General features: G+C 41.9%; 1 protein-coding gene across 6 annotated transcripts in view; it reads left to right on the top strand.

Annotated features, from left to right (window-relative positions):
• LOC139375294 (low density lipoprotein receptor adapter protein 1-B-like) overlaps positions 1 to 19,515 on the top strand; it is a 73,778-nt gene that overhangs the window by 34,324 nt on the left and 19,939 nt on the right. For all 6 annotated transcript variants that reach the window (XM_071116928.1, XM_071116932.1, XM_071116934.1 and 3 more), the window contains exons 2-5: positions 914 to 1,056; positions 2,137 to 2,249; positions 3,508 to 3,622; positions 4,077 to 4,149. In XM_071116928.1, coding sequence (XP_070973029.1) covers positions 914 to 1,056; positions 2,137 to 2,249; positions 3,508 to 3,622; positions 4,077 to 4,149 — 444 coding nt within the window. The remainder of the gene's footprint in view (positions 1 to 913; positions 1,057 to 2,136; positions 2,250 to 3,507; positions 3,623 to 4,076; positions 4,150 to 19,515) is intronic.

The following is a 19,515-nucleotide window of genomic DNA, read 5'->3' as shown; positions in this document are numbered from 1 at the left end:
CCCTGTGGAGTTAATTTCAGCAATAATGCACGAGGGTGTTTTGACATGGCCTCTGGTGTTGTATTGCTTTTATACAACGGGTTACCAGTTAATCCCCTTTTCTGACAGCCATTCCAGAAAAAACTTCACTGCCCTACTGATTTCTGCATGTCTAATGTTAATGTTAGGCTCAGGTTTCTGGTCCACTTGCTCTTCTTCTTGTTTCATTTCTTCCTTCTTGTTGGCACCATTCTTCAAATGTTAGTGGATAAAACAAATCTAAGGTAACTTTAAAATCATCCATGACGAGTTACAGGTGCTAAGGCTAGTTGTGGTAGTGCATTGCTTGGTAAGGATAGGCTCTAAAAATGGGAATTCCAAACTACCTGTTGTATAAGAACATAACTTAATTATTCTGTAGCCTAATAAACAACATGGTTTCCCGAGTGGGAGGACCACACACCATATCATTGCGATATGACGGTTATTATATCAATATTTGCGCATAAAGGTGTTTTCACTAACATTTATCTCATAATTCATTTTACCGACACTAAAAGTTCCCACCATGTCGAACGAACAAATTCTGTCGGCATTTATAAAATTGGTATGACTTTACTCGCATATAAACTGAGGATGGAAACGTGGTTAGTATGATAAACCTTGGTCTGAGAAAGTCTGCTCCTTTACCCCCCCCCCCCCCAATCTAAGGAATGGTCACACACAACCAGAGTACAGTTCAATGGCCTTGGAGGATGTTACACAGAAACTGGTGAAGCAAATTTAAATGACCTAAACTAATCATAAACTAATGTCAGAAATATGCCTACCGTCTGTTTCTAGATGGAAGAACGCTGGGCCATCAGTCTGACCTGTCACCTGTATGTCCCCTGTACCTGTCTCTTCTCACATGTGTCCTCTTTCCTCTCCATAGAGCTGCCAGAGAACTGGACAGACACACGGGAGACCCTGCTGGAGGGCATGGTGTTCCAGCTCAAGTACCTGGGCGTCACGCTGGTGGAGCAGCCCAAAGGAGAGGAGCTCTCCGCAGCCGCCGTCAAGAGGATTGTTGCCACGGTCAGCAACACACACACACACACACTTGACCTTCGATACTCCCACTCATCCTCTCCCAAGGAGTTGTGCACACCAACCCCTCAAAATGCAAACTCCATTCTATATAGATTCTCTGACCTTTAAAGGCCCTTTTGACAATTTTCCCAAACATACAGTGGATTGTGATCTACTCCTTATATTTTAATACCCGTACCACCACAGTATATAACAGTCCCATTTATTTTCCCATTAAGTTGTAGCCTTCATTTGAACCAGATGCAATTAGTACTGATGCATCTGTGTGTTGCTTTGGCCAGGGTTATTCTACAGTAAGATAAAGTCTTATTGTTAATAAATCTGTCAGCTCCACGCTAATTGAATTAGGGAACGCTGATCAGGCCCAGGGCACACAGGACAGAGTCTCATAGGTGACTCACTCTGCTCTCTGTCGCCACCCTGACCAGACTAACAAGGTCCTGACAGTTAATACACTAGGTAGTGTTGTTTTGGACCCAATACTTATTGTATTGACTGGTTGAAAGCAGGATTTTAGAGAATGGCTTAGATGACTGCCTTGAGTCTTTCTACTGCTGTCCTTCTCCTTTCCGGGTGTAAACAAGCTCTGTTGTTGATTGCTCTGCCCAAGGCTCTCTGTCGACATTGTTAAGCACCTGAGTGGTGTTTGTGTGTTATAGAACTCTAACAAGCTGCTTGTCTTGGTAGGGATATCATTAGCAGATGAGGGGTCTGGATGCATCCCTTCAGACTATAGTATGAAGTTGTCTAATAGATCTGTTTCTCCAGTATAATGATTCATTGTAGCTAGAAAGCTGTTATCGTCCCCCAGGGTTTTCTGAATCATGTGTTTTGTTTCTCTGAGGGAAGTGTGTTTAGGCTAGGGCGTGTAGGTTTGATTAATGCCTGCTGTTGTCAAGGCTGTGTTTTGAACAAGTTCTGTGTCAGCACTGGAGGAGGTAGCAGAAATGTAAATAGACAATCTAGATATGTACCTTTAGCACAGATTTGCACACTGGCAAGTTTCTCAAATGTTTGTGATTGCATGAGTTGATTTTAAATATTTAATATTGTCTGTCTTTCTAGGCCAAAGCCAGTGGCAAGAAACTCCAGAAAGTGACATTAAAGGTGTCCCCTCGAGGAATCATTCTCTACGACTACGCCTCTAACCAGCTGATTGAGAACATCTCCATATACAGGTTAGTGCTCATGTCTCCCTCTTTGTTTCTCTCTCTCTCTGCTTTTCACTGACAGAGAAGAAGATATACTCATGCTCTGGTTGTGAGCAGCTGAAATGTGAAATTCTATCAGGCCAAGTTCAGATTTTTTTTTACTTGCAAAAAAACTAGTTTTTTTCCCCCACCAGAATCTCTTTTCCCTTCCAAGACCATCTCATCTATCACGTTGAGCCTAAAAGTGTTGGGATTTGCGGTGATCTCCTCTCCCTCAAGAGGCCTCTACAACATCTGTGTGTCTGAGCCCTCACCTGGGGTGTGAATACTGACAAATGGGCACACACGATAGCACACGTGCGCAAGCACAACACACACCCTCAATTTCTCCTTTCAAAAACAGAGTGTGACTTGTAACTGCTTAGGTCAAACTTCAATCACTTGACTAACATTCCACATTTATGAGAAGTGGAGTTTTAACTGGGTCTCAAGGCCAGAACTTGGATTACGCTCTCAGTGACAGAGGGGTTGGCAGAATCACAACCACATCGCTCAACTCTCCATCATACTGAAGCACTAACTAGCCAACTATCCGGCTTTTATAGGAGAATCCTTTTACACGTTGCATTTTTATATCACTGAGTTATTAGTAAACAAGACATTTGATCTCTGCAGTGATGTTGACAATTTGAGCAGCAGTGTACTGGTGTGGAAAGGAACAGGGAGGGCAGATGGTCATTCATTATGCCCGTCATCCCTCTTCTCTTGGTCCCCATCCGACTGGCCAAACCACCTGTCAATCAGGTCTTGGGGTGACGATATCACCAATGATGTCATTTCTCTGAACATCTGCAGAACAGAGCATGTTCCAGGGGCCAGCGTTAGAGAAAGAGCAGAACTGTAGTTAAGAGTCCAGGTCCAATCCAATAATGCTAAAACACCACAGGCCCAGGTGGGCTGGGCGGACACAGCAGGCATCAGTCTTTATGGCTGACACGGATGGAGCCGTGGTACGCTGTGGATCAACTACAGATAATGTCCTCAAGTTAAAACTCTTCGCCTGGATCTTTTGAGTGGCTCTCCACCCGCACGCTATAGTGTGTGGGCGGAATCTGTGTGGAATGTGTTGGGTTTATTTGATGTGGAAATGAAAGATTTAAGGGTCTAAATCTGATTGTAGTGTGCTTAAAGGCTCAGTGAAGATGAAGTTGTGTGATCCGCGGTGACTCTTAGATTTTTTGGTTTTTATTCAAACTAGTTTGTCTCTCTGTGATCCCCGCCTCAGGATATCCTACTGCACAGCAGACAAGATGCACGACAAAGTGTTTGCCTACATCGCCCAGAGCCAACAGAACGAAACTCTGGAGTGCCACGCCTACCTCTGCACCAAGAGGAAGGTGGTGAGTCCGTGCGTGCCTGTGGGCCCTCTTTCAAATAGTCTCCCTCCAAGGGGGGTTTGTGAATGATTGTGCCACTCCCTCTTTCCTTCCCCTTGTTAATTGAGCTCTGGTCCAAAGGCCACACTTCCTCCCAGCTGCATGAAACAACTTGTAATGAAAAGGAGAAGTTGGACTGCACAGTAGGGAATGACACCTAGGTTAATGTTCCTTCGTCAAGTAGGCCCTAGTTCTGCTCGCATCCGTCATCAATGGATTAAAACACTTAGCCAACATCTTGTTTGTCATACTTATTGTGTTTATCTCCCCCTGCCTCTCTCTCTCTCTCTCTCTCTCTCTCTCTCTCTCTCTCTCTCTCTCTCTCTCTCTCTCTCTCTCTCTCTCTCTCTCTCTCTCTCTCTCTCTCTTTCTCTCTTTCTCTCTCTCTTTCTCTTTCTCTTTTCCTCTTCCCCCCCAGGCCCAGGCAGTGACGTTAACAGTGGCCCAGGCCTTCAGAGTGGCGTTTGAGTTCTGGCAGGCTGCCAAAGAAGGTAGGCATGGTCACCCCGGACGACTAGAGAAGTGTGACGGCTGACTGATATTCTTTGAGCGTAACCGTTCTTATCCTCCTCTCTCCCTTTCCTTCCCCCCTACACTTTCATTCTTTCACCATGTTGCCCCTTCTCTTTCAGTACACATTTCATTCTCTCCTGTTCACATGCAATGCATGTAGCTATTCTCTGCAACAGCTGCATGAGAGACAATCAAGTGGAGTTTCTCAATCCCACCATAGCTCCTGTACTATGTGGCAACATTAATTACCACATAGTACGTGGCCCTGACCACTCAGAGGCGTGTGAAATAGTTATCTCCCCAACAGGAAGGTCCACATTTGATTAAAACATTGCCTCTGTTGGCACAACCAGGCCAGAAATGAGAACCTGGCTTAGTTTAGTAAACCCACTATATTAAGGGCAGATTACTCTGGTTAAAGGCTGTTATGTTAAATGTGCAACCAGAGGGAAAAAACTCTCAACCACCTTTACTCCACACACAGAGACGCGTACAAAGCTCTCCCTCGCCCTCCATTTGGCAAATCTGACCATAATTCTAACCTCATGATTCCTGCTTACAATAAAAAATTAAAGCAGGAAGTACCAGTGACTCGGTCAATAAAAAGTGGTCAGATGAAGTAGATGCTAAATAACAGGACTGTTTTGCTAGCACAGACTGGAATATGTTCCGGGATTCTTCCGATGGCATTGAAGACCTTTTAAACGGGTCAACATTCACAAGGCAGCAGGGCCAGACGGATAACCAGGACGTGTACTCCGAGCATGTGCTGACAATGTGGCAAGGGTCTTCACTGACATTTTCAACCTCTCTCTGTCTGAGTCTGTAATACCAACATGGTTCAAGCACACCACCATAGTCCCTGTGCCCAAGAACACTAAGGTAACCTGCCTAAATGACTAACGACCCGTAGCACTCACGTCTGTAGCCATGAAATGCTTTGAAAGGCTGGTCATGGCTCACATCAACACCATTATCCCAGAAACCCACTCCGATTTGCATACCGCCCTAACAGATCCACAGATGATACAATCTCTATTGCACTCCACACTGCCCTTTCACACCTGGACAAAAGGAACACCTATGTGAGAATGCTATTCATTGACTACAGTTCAGCTTTCAACACCATAGTGCCCTCAAAGCTCATCACTAAGCTAAGGACCCTGGGACTAAACACCTCCCTCTGCAACTGGATCCTGGACTTCCTAACGGGCCGTCCCCAGGTGGTAAGGGTAGGTAACAACACATCGGCCACGCTGATCCTCAACACTGGGGCCCCTTGGGTGCATGCTCAGTCCCCTCTTCTACTGCCAGTTCACTCATGACTGCACGGCCAGGCACGACTCTAACACCAACATTAAGTTTGCAGATGACACAACAGTGGTAGGCTTGATCAACGACGAGACAGCCTATAGGGAGGAGGTCGGAGACCTGACCGTGTGGCGCATAAACAACAACCTCTCCTGATCAAGACAAAGGATATAATTGTGGACTACAGGAAAAGGAGGACCGAGCATACCCCCATTCTCATCGACGGGCTGTAGTGGAGCAGATTTAGAGCTCCTTGGCGTCCACATCACCAACAAACTAAAATGGTTCAAGCACACAAACAGTGGTGAAGTGGGCACGACAAAACCTATTGCCCTTCAGAAGACTGAAAAGATTTGAAAAGGTCCTCAGATCCTCAAAACTTTCTACAGCTGCACCATCGAGAGCATCCTGATGGGTTGCATCACTGCCTGGTATGGCAACTGCTCAGCCTCCAACCGCAAGGCACTACAGAGGGTAGTGCTACCGCCCAGTACATCACTGGGGCCAAGCTTCCTGCCATCCAGGACCTCTATACTGGGGGCTGTCAGAGGAAGGCCCCAAAAAATTGTCAAAGACTCCAGCCACCCTTGTCATAGACTGTTCTCTCTGCTACCGCATGGCAAGCAGTACCGGATCGCCAAGTCTAGATCCAAGAGACTTCTAAACAGCTTCTACCCCCAAGCCATAAGACTCCTGAACATCTAGTTAAATGGCTACCCAAACTATTTGCATTGCCCCCTCCCCCCTTACATGTACATCTTACCTCAACTAACCGGTGCTCCTGGACATTGACTCTGTACCGGTACCCCCTGTATATAGCCTCGCTGTTGTTATTTTCTGCTGCTCTTTAATTATTTGTTACTTTTATTTCTTATTTTCTTTAGCTATTTTTCTTAACTGCGTTGTTGGTTAAGGGCTTGTAAGGTTGTATTCTGCGTATGTGACAAATTTGATTTGTTATGTTTAATGACAGGAGTTCAGCGAGTCGTAGCCTAGGTTGGTTTGAGTCAATCTGCCCTGTTTCCAGTGTTTTCACTGTGGGCTGTGAGAACATGAGGCAGAAGTGGGAGAGATGGAAGTCACCAATGAGATAGTGAGGCCTACTCCTTCAAACGGAGTGGAAATATTTGTTTCTAGTACATAAATTATTTACTAGGTATGTTGTTTAATTTAAGTATTTTTTACTTTGAGCATGAACCAGGCTAAACGTGTGTGTGTGTGTGTGTGTGTGTGTGTGTGTGTGTGTGTGTGTGTGTGTGTGTGTGTGTGTGTGTGTGTGTGTGTGTGTGTGTGTGTGTGTGTGTGTGTGTGTGTGTGTGTGTGTGTGTGTGTGTGTGTGTGTGTGTGTGTGTGTGTGTGTGTGTGTGTGTGTCTGTGTCTGTGTCTGTGTCTGTGTGCACATTGAAAGTGCTGTTTTAGGAAGGTGTCAAACACCCATGCATGGTTTTCACAGATCAGCAGAACATGTATGTCATTTACTGCATGAATGACTTCTATGTAAATGAGAACTCCTGGGGGTATTCTCTACATGTGTCAGTATTTCTCCCTCTTCACCACTGTATTACCGCCACACCGGCGTGACTTTACTTTCATTCATCTGATGACTGTTATCTAATCAACTAACTACAGTGGCAAGAAAAAGTATGTGAACCCTTTGGAATTACCTGGTTTTCTGCATACATTTGTCATAACATTTAATCTGTTCTTCATCTTAGTCACCACAATAGACAAACACAGTGTGCTTAAACTAGTAACACAAAATGTTTGTATTTTTCTTGTCTATATTGAATACAGCATTTAAACATTCACAGTGTAGGTTGGAATAAGTATGTGAACCCCTAGGCTAATGACTTTTCCAAAAGCTAATTGGAGTCAGGAGTCAGCTAACCTGGAGTCTAATCAATGAGACGACACTGTAGATGTTGGTTAGAGCTGCCCTGCCCTCCAAAAAACACTCACAAAATGTGAGTTTGCTATTCACAAGAAACGTTACCTGATGTGTACCATGCCTCGAACAAAAGAGATCTCAGAAGACCTAAGATTAAGAATTGTTGACTTGCATAAAGCTGGAAAGGGTTAGAAATGTATCTCTAAAAGCCATGATGTTCATCAGTCCACGGTAGGACCAATTGTCTGTAAATGGAGAAAGTTCAGCACCATTGCTACTCTCCCTAGGAGTGGCCATCCTGCAAAGATGATTGCAAGAGCACAGTGCGGAGTGCTTTTATGAGGTTATGAAGAACTCTAGTGTCAGCTAAAGGCTATCAGAAATATCTGGAACATGCTAACATCTCTGTTGACGGGTCTACGATACGTAAAACACTAAACAATGATCATGGGAGGACACCACGGAAGAAGCCACTGCTGTCCAAAAAAACATTGCTGCACGTCTGAAGTTCGCTAAAGAGCACCTGGAAAAAGAGCACCTGTTCCACAGCGCTTCTGCAAAATATTCTGTGGACTGATGAAGCTACAGTTGAGTTGTTTGGAAGGAACACACAACACTATGTATGGAGAAAAAAGGCACAGCATACCAACATCAACCTCATCCCAACTGTAAAGTATGGTATGGTAGTAACGTCATGGTTTGGGGCTGCCTCAGGGCCTGGAAAGCTTGCTATCATCGACGGAATAATTAATTAAGGCTATTTGTCCGCCAATTGAAGCTCAACAGAAGTTGGGTGATGCAACAGGACAACGACCCAAAACACAGAAGTACAGTGCCTTGCGAAAGTATTCGGCCCCCTTGAACTTTGCGACCTTCTGCCACATTTCAGGCTTCAAACATAAAGATATAAAACTGGGAGACACACCAAACATGTGGAAGAAGGTGCTCTGGTCAGATGAAACCAAAATTGAACTTTTTGGCAACAATGCAAAACGTTATGTTTGGCGTAAAAGCAACACAGCTCATCACACTGAACACACCATCCCCACTGTCAAACATGGTGGTGGCAGCATCATGGTTTGGGCCTGCTTTTCTTCAGCAGGGACAGGGAAGATGGTTAAAATTCATGGGAAGATGGATGGAGCCAAATACAGGACCATTCTGGAAGAAAACCTGATGGAGTCTGCAAAAGACCTGAGACTGGGACGGAGATTTGTCTTCCAACAAGACAATGATCCAAAACATAAAGCAAAATCTACAATGGAATGGTTCAAAAATAAACATATCCAGGTGTTAGAATGGCCAAGTCGAAGTACAGACCTGAATCCAATCGAGAATCTGTGGAAAGAACTGAAAACTGCTGTTCACAAATGCTCTCCATCCAACCTCACTGAGCTCGAGCTGTTTTGCAAGGAGGAATGGGAAAAAATGTCAGTCTCTCGATGTGCAAAACTGATAGAGACATACCCCAAGCGACTTACAGCTGTAATCTCAGCAAAAGGTGGCGCTACAAAGTATTAACTTAAGGGGGCTGAATAATTTTGCACGCCCAATTTTTCAGTTTTTGATTTGTTAAAAAAGTTTGAAATATCCAATAAATGTCGTTCCACTTCATGATTGTGTCCCACTTGTTGTTGATTCTTCACAATTTTATATCTTTATGTTTGAAGCCTGAAATGTGGCAAAAGGTCGCAAAGTTCAAGGGGGCCGAATACTTTCGCAAGGCACTGTAAATCAACAACAGAATGGCTTCAACAGAAGAAAATATGCCGTCTGGAGTGGCCCAGTCAGAGTCCTGACCTCAACCCGATTTTTAAAATGCTATGGCATGACCTCGAGAGCGGATCACTCCAGACATCCTAAGAATATTGCTGAACTGAAACAGTTTTGTAAAGATGAATGGTCCATAATTCCTCCTGACGGTTGTGCAGGTTTGAACCGCAACTACAGAAAATGTTTGGTTGAGGTTATTGCTGCCAAAGGAGGATCACGCAGTTCTTAAATCCAAGGGTTCACATACTTTTTCCACATTACATGTTTACACGGTGTGTTCAATAGACATGAAAATGTAGAATTGTTTGTGTGTTATTAGTTTAAGGAGACTGTGTTTGTCTATTGTTGTGACTTAGATGAAGATCAGATCAAATTTTATGACCAATTTATGCAGAAATCCAGATAATTCTAAAGGGTTCACATACTTTCTCTTGCCACTGTATGTTTAATTGGTACCCGATTTTCTTTTTTATCTTTTATCTTTTTAAAATAGTTAATCGGGTAACAATTAACTCATTATGAATTGGGGCACCACGAGAGCAGTTCTTTAACCTCTTGTGTAGGGGGCAGTATTTTGATGTTTGAATGAAAAACATATCCAAATGAAACTACCTATTTCTCAGGCCCAGAATCTAGAATATGCATTTAATTGTCAGATTAGGATAGAAAACACTCTAAAGTTTCAAAAACTGTCAAAATATTGTCTGTGAGTATAACAGAACTGATATTGCAGGTGAAAACCTGGGGGAAATTCAACCAGGAAGTGCTGTTTTTCCTGAAACCTCTGTTCCATTGCATGCCTTCCCTCTATTTAAAAGGATATCAACCAGATTCCTTTCTCTATGGCTTCCACATGCTGTGAACAGTCTTTAGACATAGTTTCAGGCTTTTATTCTGAAATGTTAGCGAGAACGATCACATCGTGTCAGTGGATGGCTGGGTGCCAGCAGAGTTTTGCATGCGCAACAGCTTGGAGCAGACATTTTCTCTCTCTTTCTCCTATTGAAAAAGCTATGGTCCGGTTGAAATATTATCAATTATTTATTGTAAAAACAACCTGAGGATTGATTTATAAAAAACGTTTGACATGTTTCTACGAACTTTACGGATACTTTTTGGAATTTTCGTCTGCCCCGTCGTGACCGCTCGAGCCTGTGGATTTCTGAACAAAACGCGCCAACCAAATGGAGGTATTTTGGATATAAAAATAATCTTTATCGAACAAAAGGAACATTTATTATGTAACTGGAAGTCTCGCGAGTGCAAACATCCGAAGATCATCAAAGGTAAGCAATTCATTTTATTGCTTTTCTGACTTTTGTGACCATCTACTTTGCTGCTAGCTGTTTGTAATGTTTTGTCTGCTGAGAGAGATGTCCTAACATAAACGGTTGGATAGCTTTTTCTGTAAAGCTTTTTTGAAATCTGACACACCAGGTGGGTTAACAACAAGCTACGCTGTGTTTTGCTATATTGCACTTGTGATTTCATGAAAATTAAATATTTGAAGTAATTTAATTTGAATTTGACGAACATGATCCAAATAAAGGGATGGGTGCGCCAAGAAGTTAAAGAGTTACCATCTCCCGAATTAAACTCTAAAGGTCTTAACTTATCACATCTATAAACAGTCAACTTATTAATCATAACCTTTATCATATAATTCTGAACAGTTGTAACCTCCTGCCTCTGCAAAAACCCCACCCAGCCTTACTTATGATTCAGTACTACACAAATTGGTTTAATTAGAGACAAAATACTTTGGTACATTTAAAAACTACTCTCACAGTAATCATTTTCTTTGCACACAAACTGCCACACATTTGGAGTAAGAACACATGAATGTATTTACATGTAAATGTCTTTGTTTTTCATGTATTTCTGTCAGAACCAGGCCTTCTTGGAAGAAAGGTTGTTGGGCCTTTTTGCGACACGCTTGTAAGGCCCTGATTGTCCAAAAGGGGTCCCCACCCGTCTCTTACTGTTCAGTCCCACCAGGATTTTGCTAAATTTTTTGTAATTTCTGGTTCCAAAAATGTTTTTTTCTGAAATTCTGGGATACATTTTGCGATGTTTTTTTCATGTTCTTTTCATATAAAGCAATAAAAAGTAATATGTGCTCAGTTTTAGGACAATTTTAAGCATAATACATAACACAAAAACAATTAGAAACATTTAAAGTGTTTATTTTCCTGAACAAATAGGTCTTTTTTTTAACAAAAAAGGTGTGGAAGCTAGCTCAGAGTTTCAACATAAGTACACACACTATATGTGCAACTGATATGGAGGAGGATGAAATGGACGATTACATTAAGATATAGGCCTAGATGAGCTAGGCCCTTGGTCACCCCCCACCTCTCGTTTTGTTCAGAAAGAGCTGTGTTTATTCAAAAAAAGAAACAGCCCAAAAGAGCACTTTGTCTCTAAGTGTTTTCATGGAAGATGAACTTGAGATATAATATGTCTTAATTGCAGATTGACCAAGGGCCTAGCTCATCTAGGCCTATATCTTAATGTAATCGTCCATTTCATCCTCCTCCATATCAGTTGCTCCACTGCGGAGTCATTGGTTGTGGTACCATAAGTTTTCGAGAGTTTAAAACGGCAAAGCTGACAAATTGCACTCCGTGCTTTGAGCAGCGTCTCCATACACAGACTGGGGAGAGTAGAGTGCCGACCACCCTACTAAAGTCAAGGTTAGCGGAGTACAAGTTTGAGTAAAATGCCACTCACCTTGATTGGTCAAAATTAGCTCACTCTAGCATAATATGCGCTGATTGGTTGGTTTTGCATTGAATTATGCAATCACAGAATCCTGGAGGGGCTGACTGTTGCTCTCCTTTGCCATCGCCCGGCATCCGGCGACCTGTCGTGTAGTCCTGAACAGAACTACAGAGCTCACTCTACTTCCACTCGCTCTGGAAGATTATTCTTTGAAGATAGGCTAGACAGCCGTGTCAATGGTTCTCTGTGGGGTGATGAGAGTAGCGTACTACAGTGATTTGAGAAGAGTAGTAGAATGGTCCCACTTTATTTCACTTTTCTTGATACTTTACTTAGAACAGCTAATCAGCCGTACCAGTGATTGTCCAGGAGGTGACTATCGTCTCTACCTCGTGTTGAGATTAAGAGTTCCAACCACTTTAAATGTGAGCTGTAGCTCAATGTCTTTCTGGTCTGATGTTAATTCTTATCCCATCACTTTATACAGTTCATTCAAAAGAAGCGGTTTCACCAGGCTGACACGCTCTCTGACCTCACTCAGGGGGCCACATACTTGTTCAAAGTTATAGAAACAATTTCCTTTTATAGTTTCTAAAATCACATTCCTCTCTTAACAAAAACACTTTAATCATTTTTCATATTGCATGCACAACGTAGAGGATGGACACTTCACACATAGTGTGTGTACTTTTCAAGTTACAATATTTCCTTTAACATTTTTAATGACATCTCAAATTAATAACCAAAATGACATTCTTTAGATCGCCTCTGACCATTCCCCACGTTCTATGATAGAAATATTGTTACAGTATTCACTTTAGAATGTGTTAGAGTTTCGGTGGGAACATTCCTGTGTGAATTTGGAGAGGGAGATGGCTGCATTTTCTTGTCCTTAATTTACTACAGGGTGTGAGCTGTCAACCCCCCACCAGCTCCCATCTGCAGGTGAAAGGGGGTCTGGCCAAAGTAATTTATTGCGAAGCTGATCTGACCTATTTGGATCTTTACTGGACAGTCATGACAGTCCCCCTCTGGTGGGTTCAATCTTGGAAGGATTTGGCAAGTTGCAACCTGGTAGGATTTCTGCAAGTAGCAGACCACTACAAGAATGGCCATGGTTCTGGATCTTCTTTCCAGATCCGTCGTCTGGTTGTCCAGGCTGGTGGATCTAGGCAGTAACTTAGACATACGTTAACTTCTTGCGTCGAGCAATCCCGTATCCGGGAGCGTAATCATAGCCTCAAGCGCATTAGCATAACGCAACGTTAACTATTCATGAAAATCGCAAATGAAATAAATATATTGGCTCACAAGCTTAGCCTTTTGTTAACAACACTGTTATCTCAGATTTTCAAAATATGCTTTTCAACCATAGCTACACAAGCATTTGTGTAAGAGTATTGATAGCTAGCATACCATTAAGCCTAGCATTCAGCAGGCAACATTTTCACAAAAACAAGAAAAGCATTCAAATAAAATAATTTACCTTTGAAGAACTTCGGATGTTTTCAATGAGGAGACTCTCAGTTAGATAGCAAATGTTCAGTTTTTCCAAAAATATTATTTGTGTAGGAGAAATCGCTCCGTTTTGTTCATCACGTTTGGCTAAGAAAAAACCCTGAAAATTCAGTCATTACAACGCCAAACTTTTTTTCCAAATTAACTCCATAATATCGACAGAAACATGGCAAACGTTGTTTAGAATCAATCCTCAAGGTGTTTTTCACATATCTATTCGATGATAAGTCATTCGTGGCAGTTGAGTTTCTCCTCTGAAGCAAATGGAAAAAGGCACGCAGCTGGAGATTACGCAATAATTGCAACGGAGGACACCAAGCGAGCACCTGGTAAATGTAGTCTCTTATGGTCAATCTTCCAATGATATGCCTACAAATACATCACAATGCTGCGGATACCTTGGGGAAACGACAGAAAGTGTAGGCTCATTCCTTGCGCATTCACAGCCATATAAGGAGACATTGGAACACAGCGCATTCAAAATCTGGGGCATTTCCTGTTTGAAATTTCATCTTGGTTTCGCCTGTAGCATCAGTTCTGTGTCACTCACAGATAATATCGTTGCAGTTTTGGAAACGTCAGTGTTTTCTTATTATATGCATAGTCGAGCATCTTTTCGTGACAAAATATCTTGTTTAAAACGGGAACGTTTTTTTATCCAAAAATTAAAAGAGCGCCCCCTATATCGAAGAAGTTAATAACACACAACACTCACAAAATACATCATTACATTTCTTCCCCAAATGAGCGTCGTTGTGGCACTAACTGGTGGTCGTATGGGGAACTTGTTTGTAACGCTATCACTCAAAGAAAATGAAATAAAAATGTATAAAAACACACACCAAAAAAAATACAAACTATATAGTTACCACACCTTAATCATCTAGTTGGACTATATTCTATATACATCCACGGTCTTGGCTAAATGACTCTATCATGGCATTTTTGTCTAATGTCATGTCTAGGGCGATCCTACTTGCCCTAAGAAACACACCACTATCCTTGTTTGCACATGCCAAGGGCAAGAAAATCAAGTATCCTGGTAGGCTGCAGCCTGGGCAGAATGAGTCTGACGTCATCAGATCATTTCCATGTCAATAACAGTGTGTCGGCCTCCCGGGTGGCGCAGTGGTTAAGGGCGCTGTACTGCAGCGCCAGCTGTGCCATCAGAGTCCCTGGGTTCGCGCCCAGGCTCTGTCGTAACCGGCCGCGACCGGGTGGCCTAGCGTCGTCCGGGTTAGGGAGGGATTGGTCGGTAGGGATCTCCTTGTCTCATCGCGCACCATCGACTCCTGTGGCGGGCCGGGCGCAGTGCACGCTAGCCAAGGTTGCCAGGTGCACGGTGTAGCCTCAGACACAGCGGCTGGCTTCCGGGTTGGATGCGCGCTGTGTTAAGAAGCAGTACGGCTGGTTGGGTTGTGTATCGGAGGACGCATGAGACAAGATAGTAGCTACTACAACAATTGGATACCACGAAATTGGGGAGAAAAAGGGGTAAAATTCAAAACAATAAAAAAATAACAATGTGTCAGTAAGAATCTGTGCCGACCTCAAGCCATATGCCAAGAGGGGGCCTGTAGATGTTTTGCCACAAGTCAATTTTGTATTGTAGTGGCGATGGGTATGAAGGAGTTTATTTCATAGCGACATTATTCACAGAGGAACTAACCTCACGGCGGAAGTACTCTATAACAACTGAACCAGTCTTACTTGGTGTGATCATGGTTCATGAATTCTAATAACTTTCCTCCTGAATGGAGGGTTCTATTTATTAGCGGCATGTGTGTTAATGATCAGAAGAGTGTTTTGGAGATTCCCTTCTATGTGTTGCAATCTGAGTGACTACTACCTCATCTGTTATCAAGGGCAATTCGAATTCTTACTGATTGTGGCTGGACTGACTGTTGCTGGCATTGGTACCCAAGGGGACCAGCTACTCTACCAATTGCTTGCGTAATGTTATCCTACCGGAACACGTTACCATTTTTTTGTGGGTGGTGGAAAGCCCGTGTGGGACACCTCAGTGATATCTCAAGGTGCAGTCTAAAGTTATCCCTGTCGAGGGGCTTGTCCGCTCCTCTTTGTTCTCATGGGAAAGTTTACAAGATTTGATTTGATTCCTGATCGGGCAGCCTCGTACAGTGTTGCATGTAGAGGCTCATAATGGGTCTGGGCCTGTATTCTCCCCCTTTGTTTCTCGGGACCCCCCCCCCCCCCTCCACCAGCAGTTGGTGTTGGTGTCCCAGATACAAGTCTGCTGATGGGTGAACGAGCGATAGGTTTTGGAAGTGTAGTTTCAGCATAAGTCGCATTGTGAGAGATGACATGGATTTTTTCCCCCCTGCCCGTTTCGAGACAGGTGCATGCTAATTTTCATGTACACTAGCCTAGCCCATAGGCCTATATGTTTTGATAAGGTTTGTATCGCAACGAAAGTGGCAAAATAAATTCTTAAAATTAAGATTATGAATCCGCTTTACAACAGGTGTAGAGCCTAACTGCCACACAAAGGGGACGCAAATTCGGGACGCAAATTCTTGTGCTTGTCAAATTGTGAATGAGAGACTGATGAAATGTGTCCAGCCTGCGAAAATAACATGCAGCGCTCATGCCTTTCCTGCAACTTTTTTCAAATTGTCATTAGTGTCGCATCATGCAGACATAGAATGTATTAAAAATGCAAATGTTGGGCTGAAGTTGCATAAATAACTCTAAATAAAGCATATAGGAAGACCTGTTTCTTTGTTAACCGTTAACACAGAATAGCCGCATGTGCTCACTCCCTCAAATCTTTTGGAGAAAATATCCTTTATATTTTATTCAGCTATTTTCAATTGTATTCTTCATACTATAAAATATGGAATTCTAAGCAAATCTTGTCTGTTAAATGTGACCAACCTGCTCGATTTGGTCTTTGGCAAAATTTGAAATTGTTTTTATATTGGATAAAAGTAGAGACTCCGAGCTATAAAATGTTATAATCATACACTACAGTTGAAAAACAATGGGAAAGTAATTCTGCTTTGAAAGTTGATAAACATGTAACCTCACTTTTGAGAAAATGGCCATTGAATGTTTTGGTACACCTACTGGAGGGCTCTTTGTCTACATCCATTCAGCATCGTTCACACCCTCTAAAGCCTTAGCCTCACCCATCTCTATAAGGATTCACATGAGGCCATGTACTAAACAACCAAAGATTTCAAGACTAAAGGCTGGTTTATACTACGGGTGTGTACGTACATTTAATCTGGAGTGCCAGAGTGTGCTCTGGGCATTCATAAACTTGTCAGATTGTCCGTTGGTAAATTCAGAGCATTTTTTTTTTTTCGAAGCGTTCAGAGCGCACACTGGACGCTCTGGCCGGGGAGTAGGGTTGATCCGAGCATTCTGCCCTAACAGCAGTCAAGCACCCACGCTAACTGGCTAATGTTGGCTAGCTTACTAACTACTTACAGAGAACAGCTCACTCTGACCATTTTACTTGCCCTAGCAGAGCTGGTTAGGCTATTTTTATGTTATCCAGAGCATTGGTGACTGCAACTGTGCTGCTGGCAACAATTTAATTACGCTTTTTTGCCAACTGACACGGTCATATTCAAGGGGTGTTGAGTGTTAGTAAATTCATCAGTTATTCTGCGCTCTAGCACACTCAAACAAGAGTGCTCTGAAATCGGAGTAGATAGCCAGAGCGACTTTACCAGCTACGTCTGTCGACAGTTGTCCAGTGACATCTTGAACGTACTATTGAAACGGTTACTTGTTACATGTCTTTTGTTTAGACATGTAGCTAGCTAGCTAGCTAAATAGTGATCCATAATTCCAACTCATAATGTTACTACCCTACATGAATCTGCAAGAAGCTAACCAACCAGGTTCAAAGTTAGCTAGCTAACATTAGGCTATAACTAGCAATGCAAATGGCTCTGATATACGAATAATATAACTACACAAATCATACACGTAATGTTATCTAGCGAGCCAGCCAGCTGACGTTAGCTAGCTAACTGTACACTTTTGGGATTCCTTTGTATGCATTTTGAACATGGGGAACAGGTGGATTACTGAATCAAGCACACCAATTAAACTGACTTTTTGGGATATAAAGAAGGATTTTATCAAACAAAACGACCATTTGTTATGTAGCTGGGACCCTTGGGATTGCAATAAACTTCATCCAAACAAGTCAAACAACATTTTTAATCAATCCTCAGGTACCCTAATATGTAAATAAACTATACAATTTAAGATGGAGAACAGTATGTTCATTACCGTGTGTGCCCTCATCCACGCACGCCACAAGACATCAGTCAAAATGAGAACCACCTAGAAAAACTACAAATTCTAGCTAATTTTTCAAAAAACAAGCCTGAAACTCTTTCTAAAGACTGTTGACATCTAGTGGAAGCCCTAGGAACTGCAATCTGGGAAGTATTCCTTTTATTTTCCCATAAACAAGCATTTGAATGGGCAGACACCTCAAAAACAAAAAATCTGTATGGATTCTCCTTGGGTTTAAGCCTGCCATATAGGTTCTGTTATACTCTGACATTATTTTAACCGTTTTAGAAACTTCTGAGTGTTTTCTATTCAAAACTACCAATTATATGCATATCCTAGCATCTGGGCCTGAGTAATAGGCAGTTTACTTTGGGCACCTCAGTCATCCGAACTTCCGAATACTGCCCCCTATCCCGAAGAAGTTATATAACAGCCTTCTGTGTGTTCTCGTTTTGACTCCGTCTGCATATTTGCAATCAAACGGCAGACTTTTCTCCATCTCCTTAGCTATCATACTCTAATTCCACTGATTTCAAAACTCGGTCCTCCAGAAAATGGGGAGCAACTCTTATGCAGTTCTACAACATGATATCTTTCAATAAAGCCGTGCTAGAAAGGATTACCTACACATACTGACCAGCTCATGTTATAGACAGAAGCATGCTAAATGGCAGACCAATCTGAACTCATCTGTTGGCATGTCCAGCATACTCATTATCTCAGCTAATCATGGCTAGCGTGAAGGTTGCCTAGTTTCCTGAAACAAGTCACAAAGGAACTAGTGTAGAGGTCGACCGATTAATCGGAGTGGCCAAATTAATTAGGGCCGATTTCAAGTTTTCATAGCAATCGGTAATCGGCATTTTTGGACACCGATTAAGGCCGATTACATTGCACTCCACAAGGAGACTGCGTGGCAGGCTGACTACCTGTTATGCGAATGCAGCAAGGAGCCATGGTAAGGTGCTAGCTAGCATTAAACTTATCTTATAAAAAACAATCAATCTTCACATAATCACTAGTTAAATACACATGGTTGATATTACTAGTTTATCTAACTTGACCTGTATAATCGATGCGGTGCCTGTTAATTTGTCATTGAATCACAGCCTATTTCGCCAAACGGGTGACTTAACAAGCACATTCACGAAAAAAGCACTGTTGTTGCACCAATGTGTACCTAACCATAAACACCAACGCCTTTCTTAAAATCAATACACAAGTATATATTTTTAAACCTGCATATTTAGTAAATATTGCCTGCTAACATTAATTTCTTTTAACTAGGGAAATTGTCAGTTTGGGCCGCCTGACTCATTGCGAAATGTGTGAAGACCATTTCTTCCTAACAAAAAACATAATTAATTTGCCAGAATTTTACATAATTATCACATAACATTGAAGGTTGTGCAATGTTTTCGATATGATCGTTTCCGGATTTGACCATATTAATGACCTAAGACTCGTATTTCTGTGTAATATTATTATTATATTATAATATTATATAATATAATATAATATTATAATTAAGTCTATGATATTATATATATATATATATATATATATATATATATATATATATATATATATATATATATATATATATATATATATATATATATATATATATATATATATATTTTTTTTTAAATATATATATATATATATATATACTGTGAGACTGGCAGATATTTGCGAGACAATTACCAGCTGACAATTTCTTGACCGCCACAGCCCTATTCACACCTCCATATAGCACGCCCTCTCTTACTATGTTGTCTTCTGAACATAGTGCCTTAGAATCAGAGGTCCATTCTTCTTGTTTGATTATAAAATGACTAATCTTATC

Source organism: Oncorhynchus clarkii, chromosome 19 (assembly GCF_045791955.1).
Source record: "Oncorhynchus clarkii lewisi isolate Uvic-CL-2024 chromosome 19, UVic_Ocla_1.0, whole genome shotgun sequence".
Classification (NCBI taxonomy): domain Eukaryota; kingdom Metazoa; phylum Chordata; class Actinopteri; order Salmoniformes; family Salmonidae; genus Oncorhynchus; species Oncorhynchus clarkii.
This window is presented reverse-complemented; position numbering and strand designations above follow the sequence as displayed.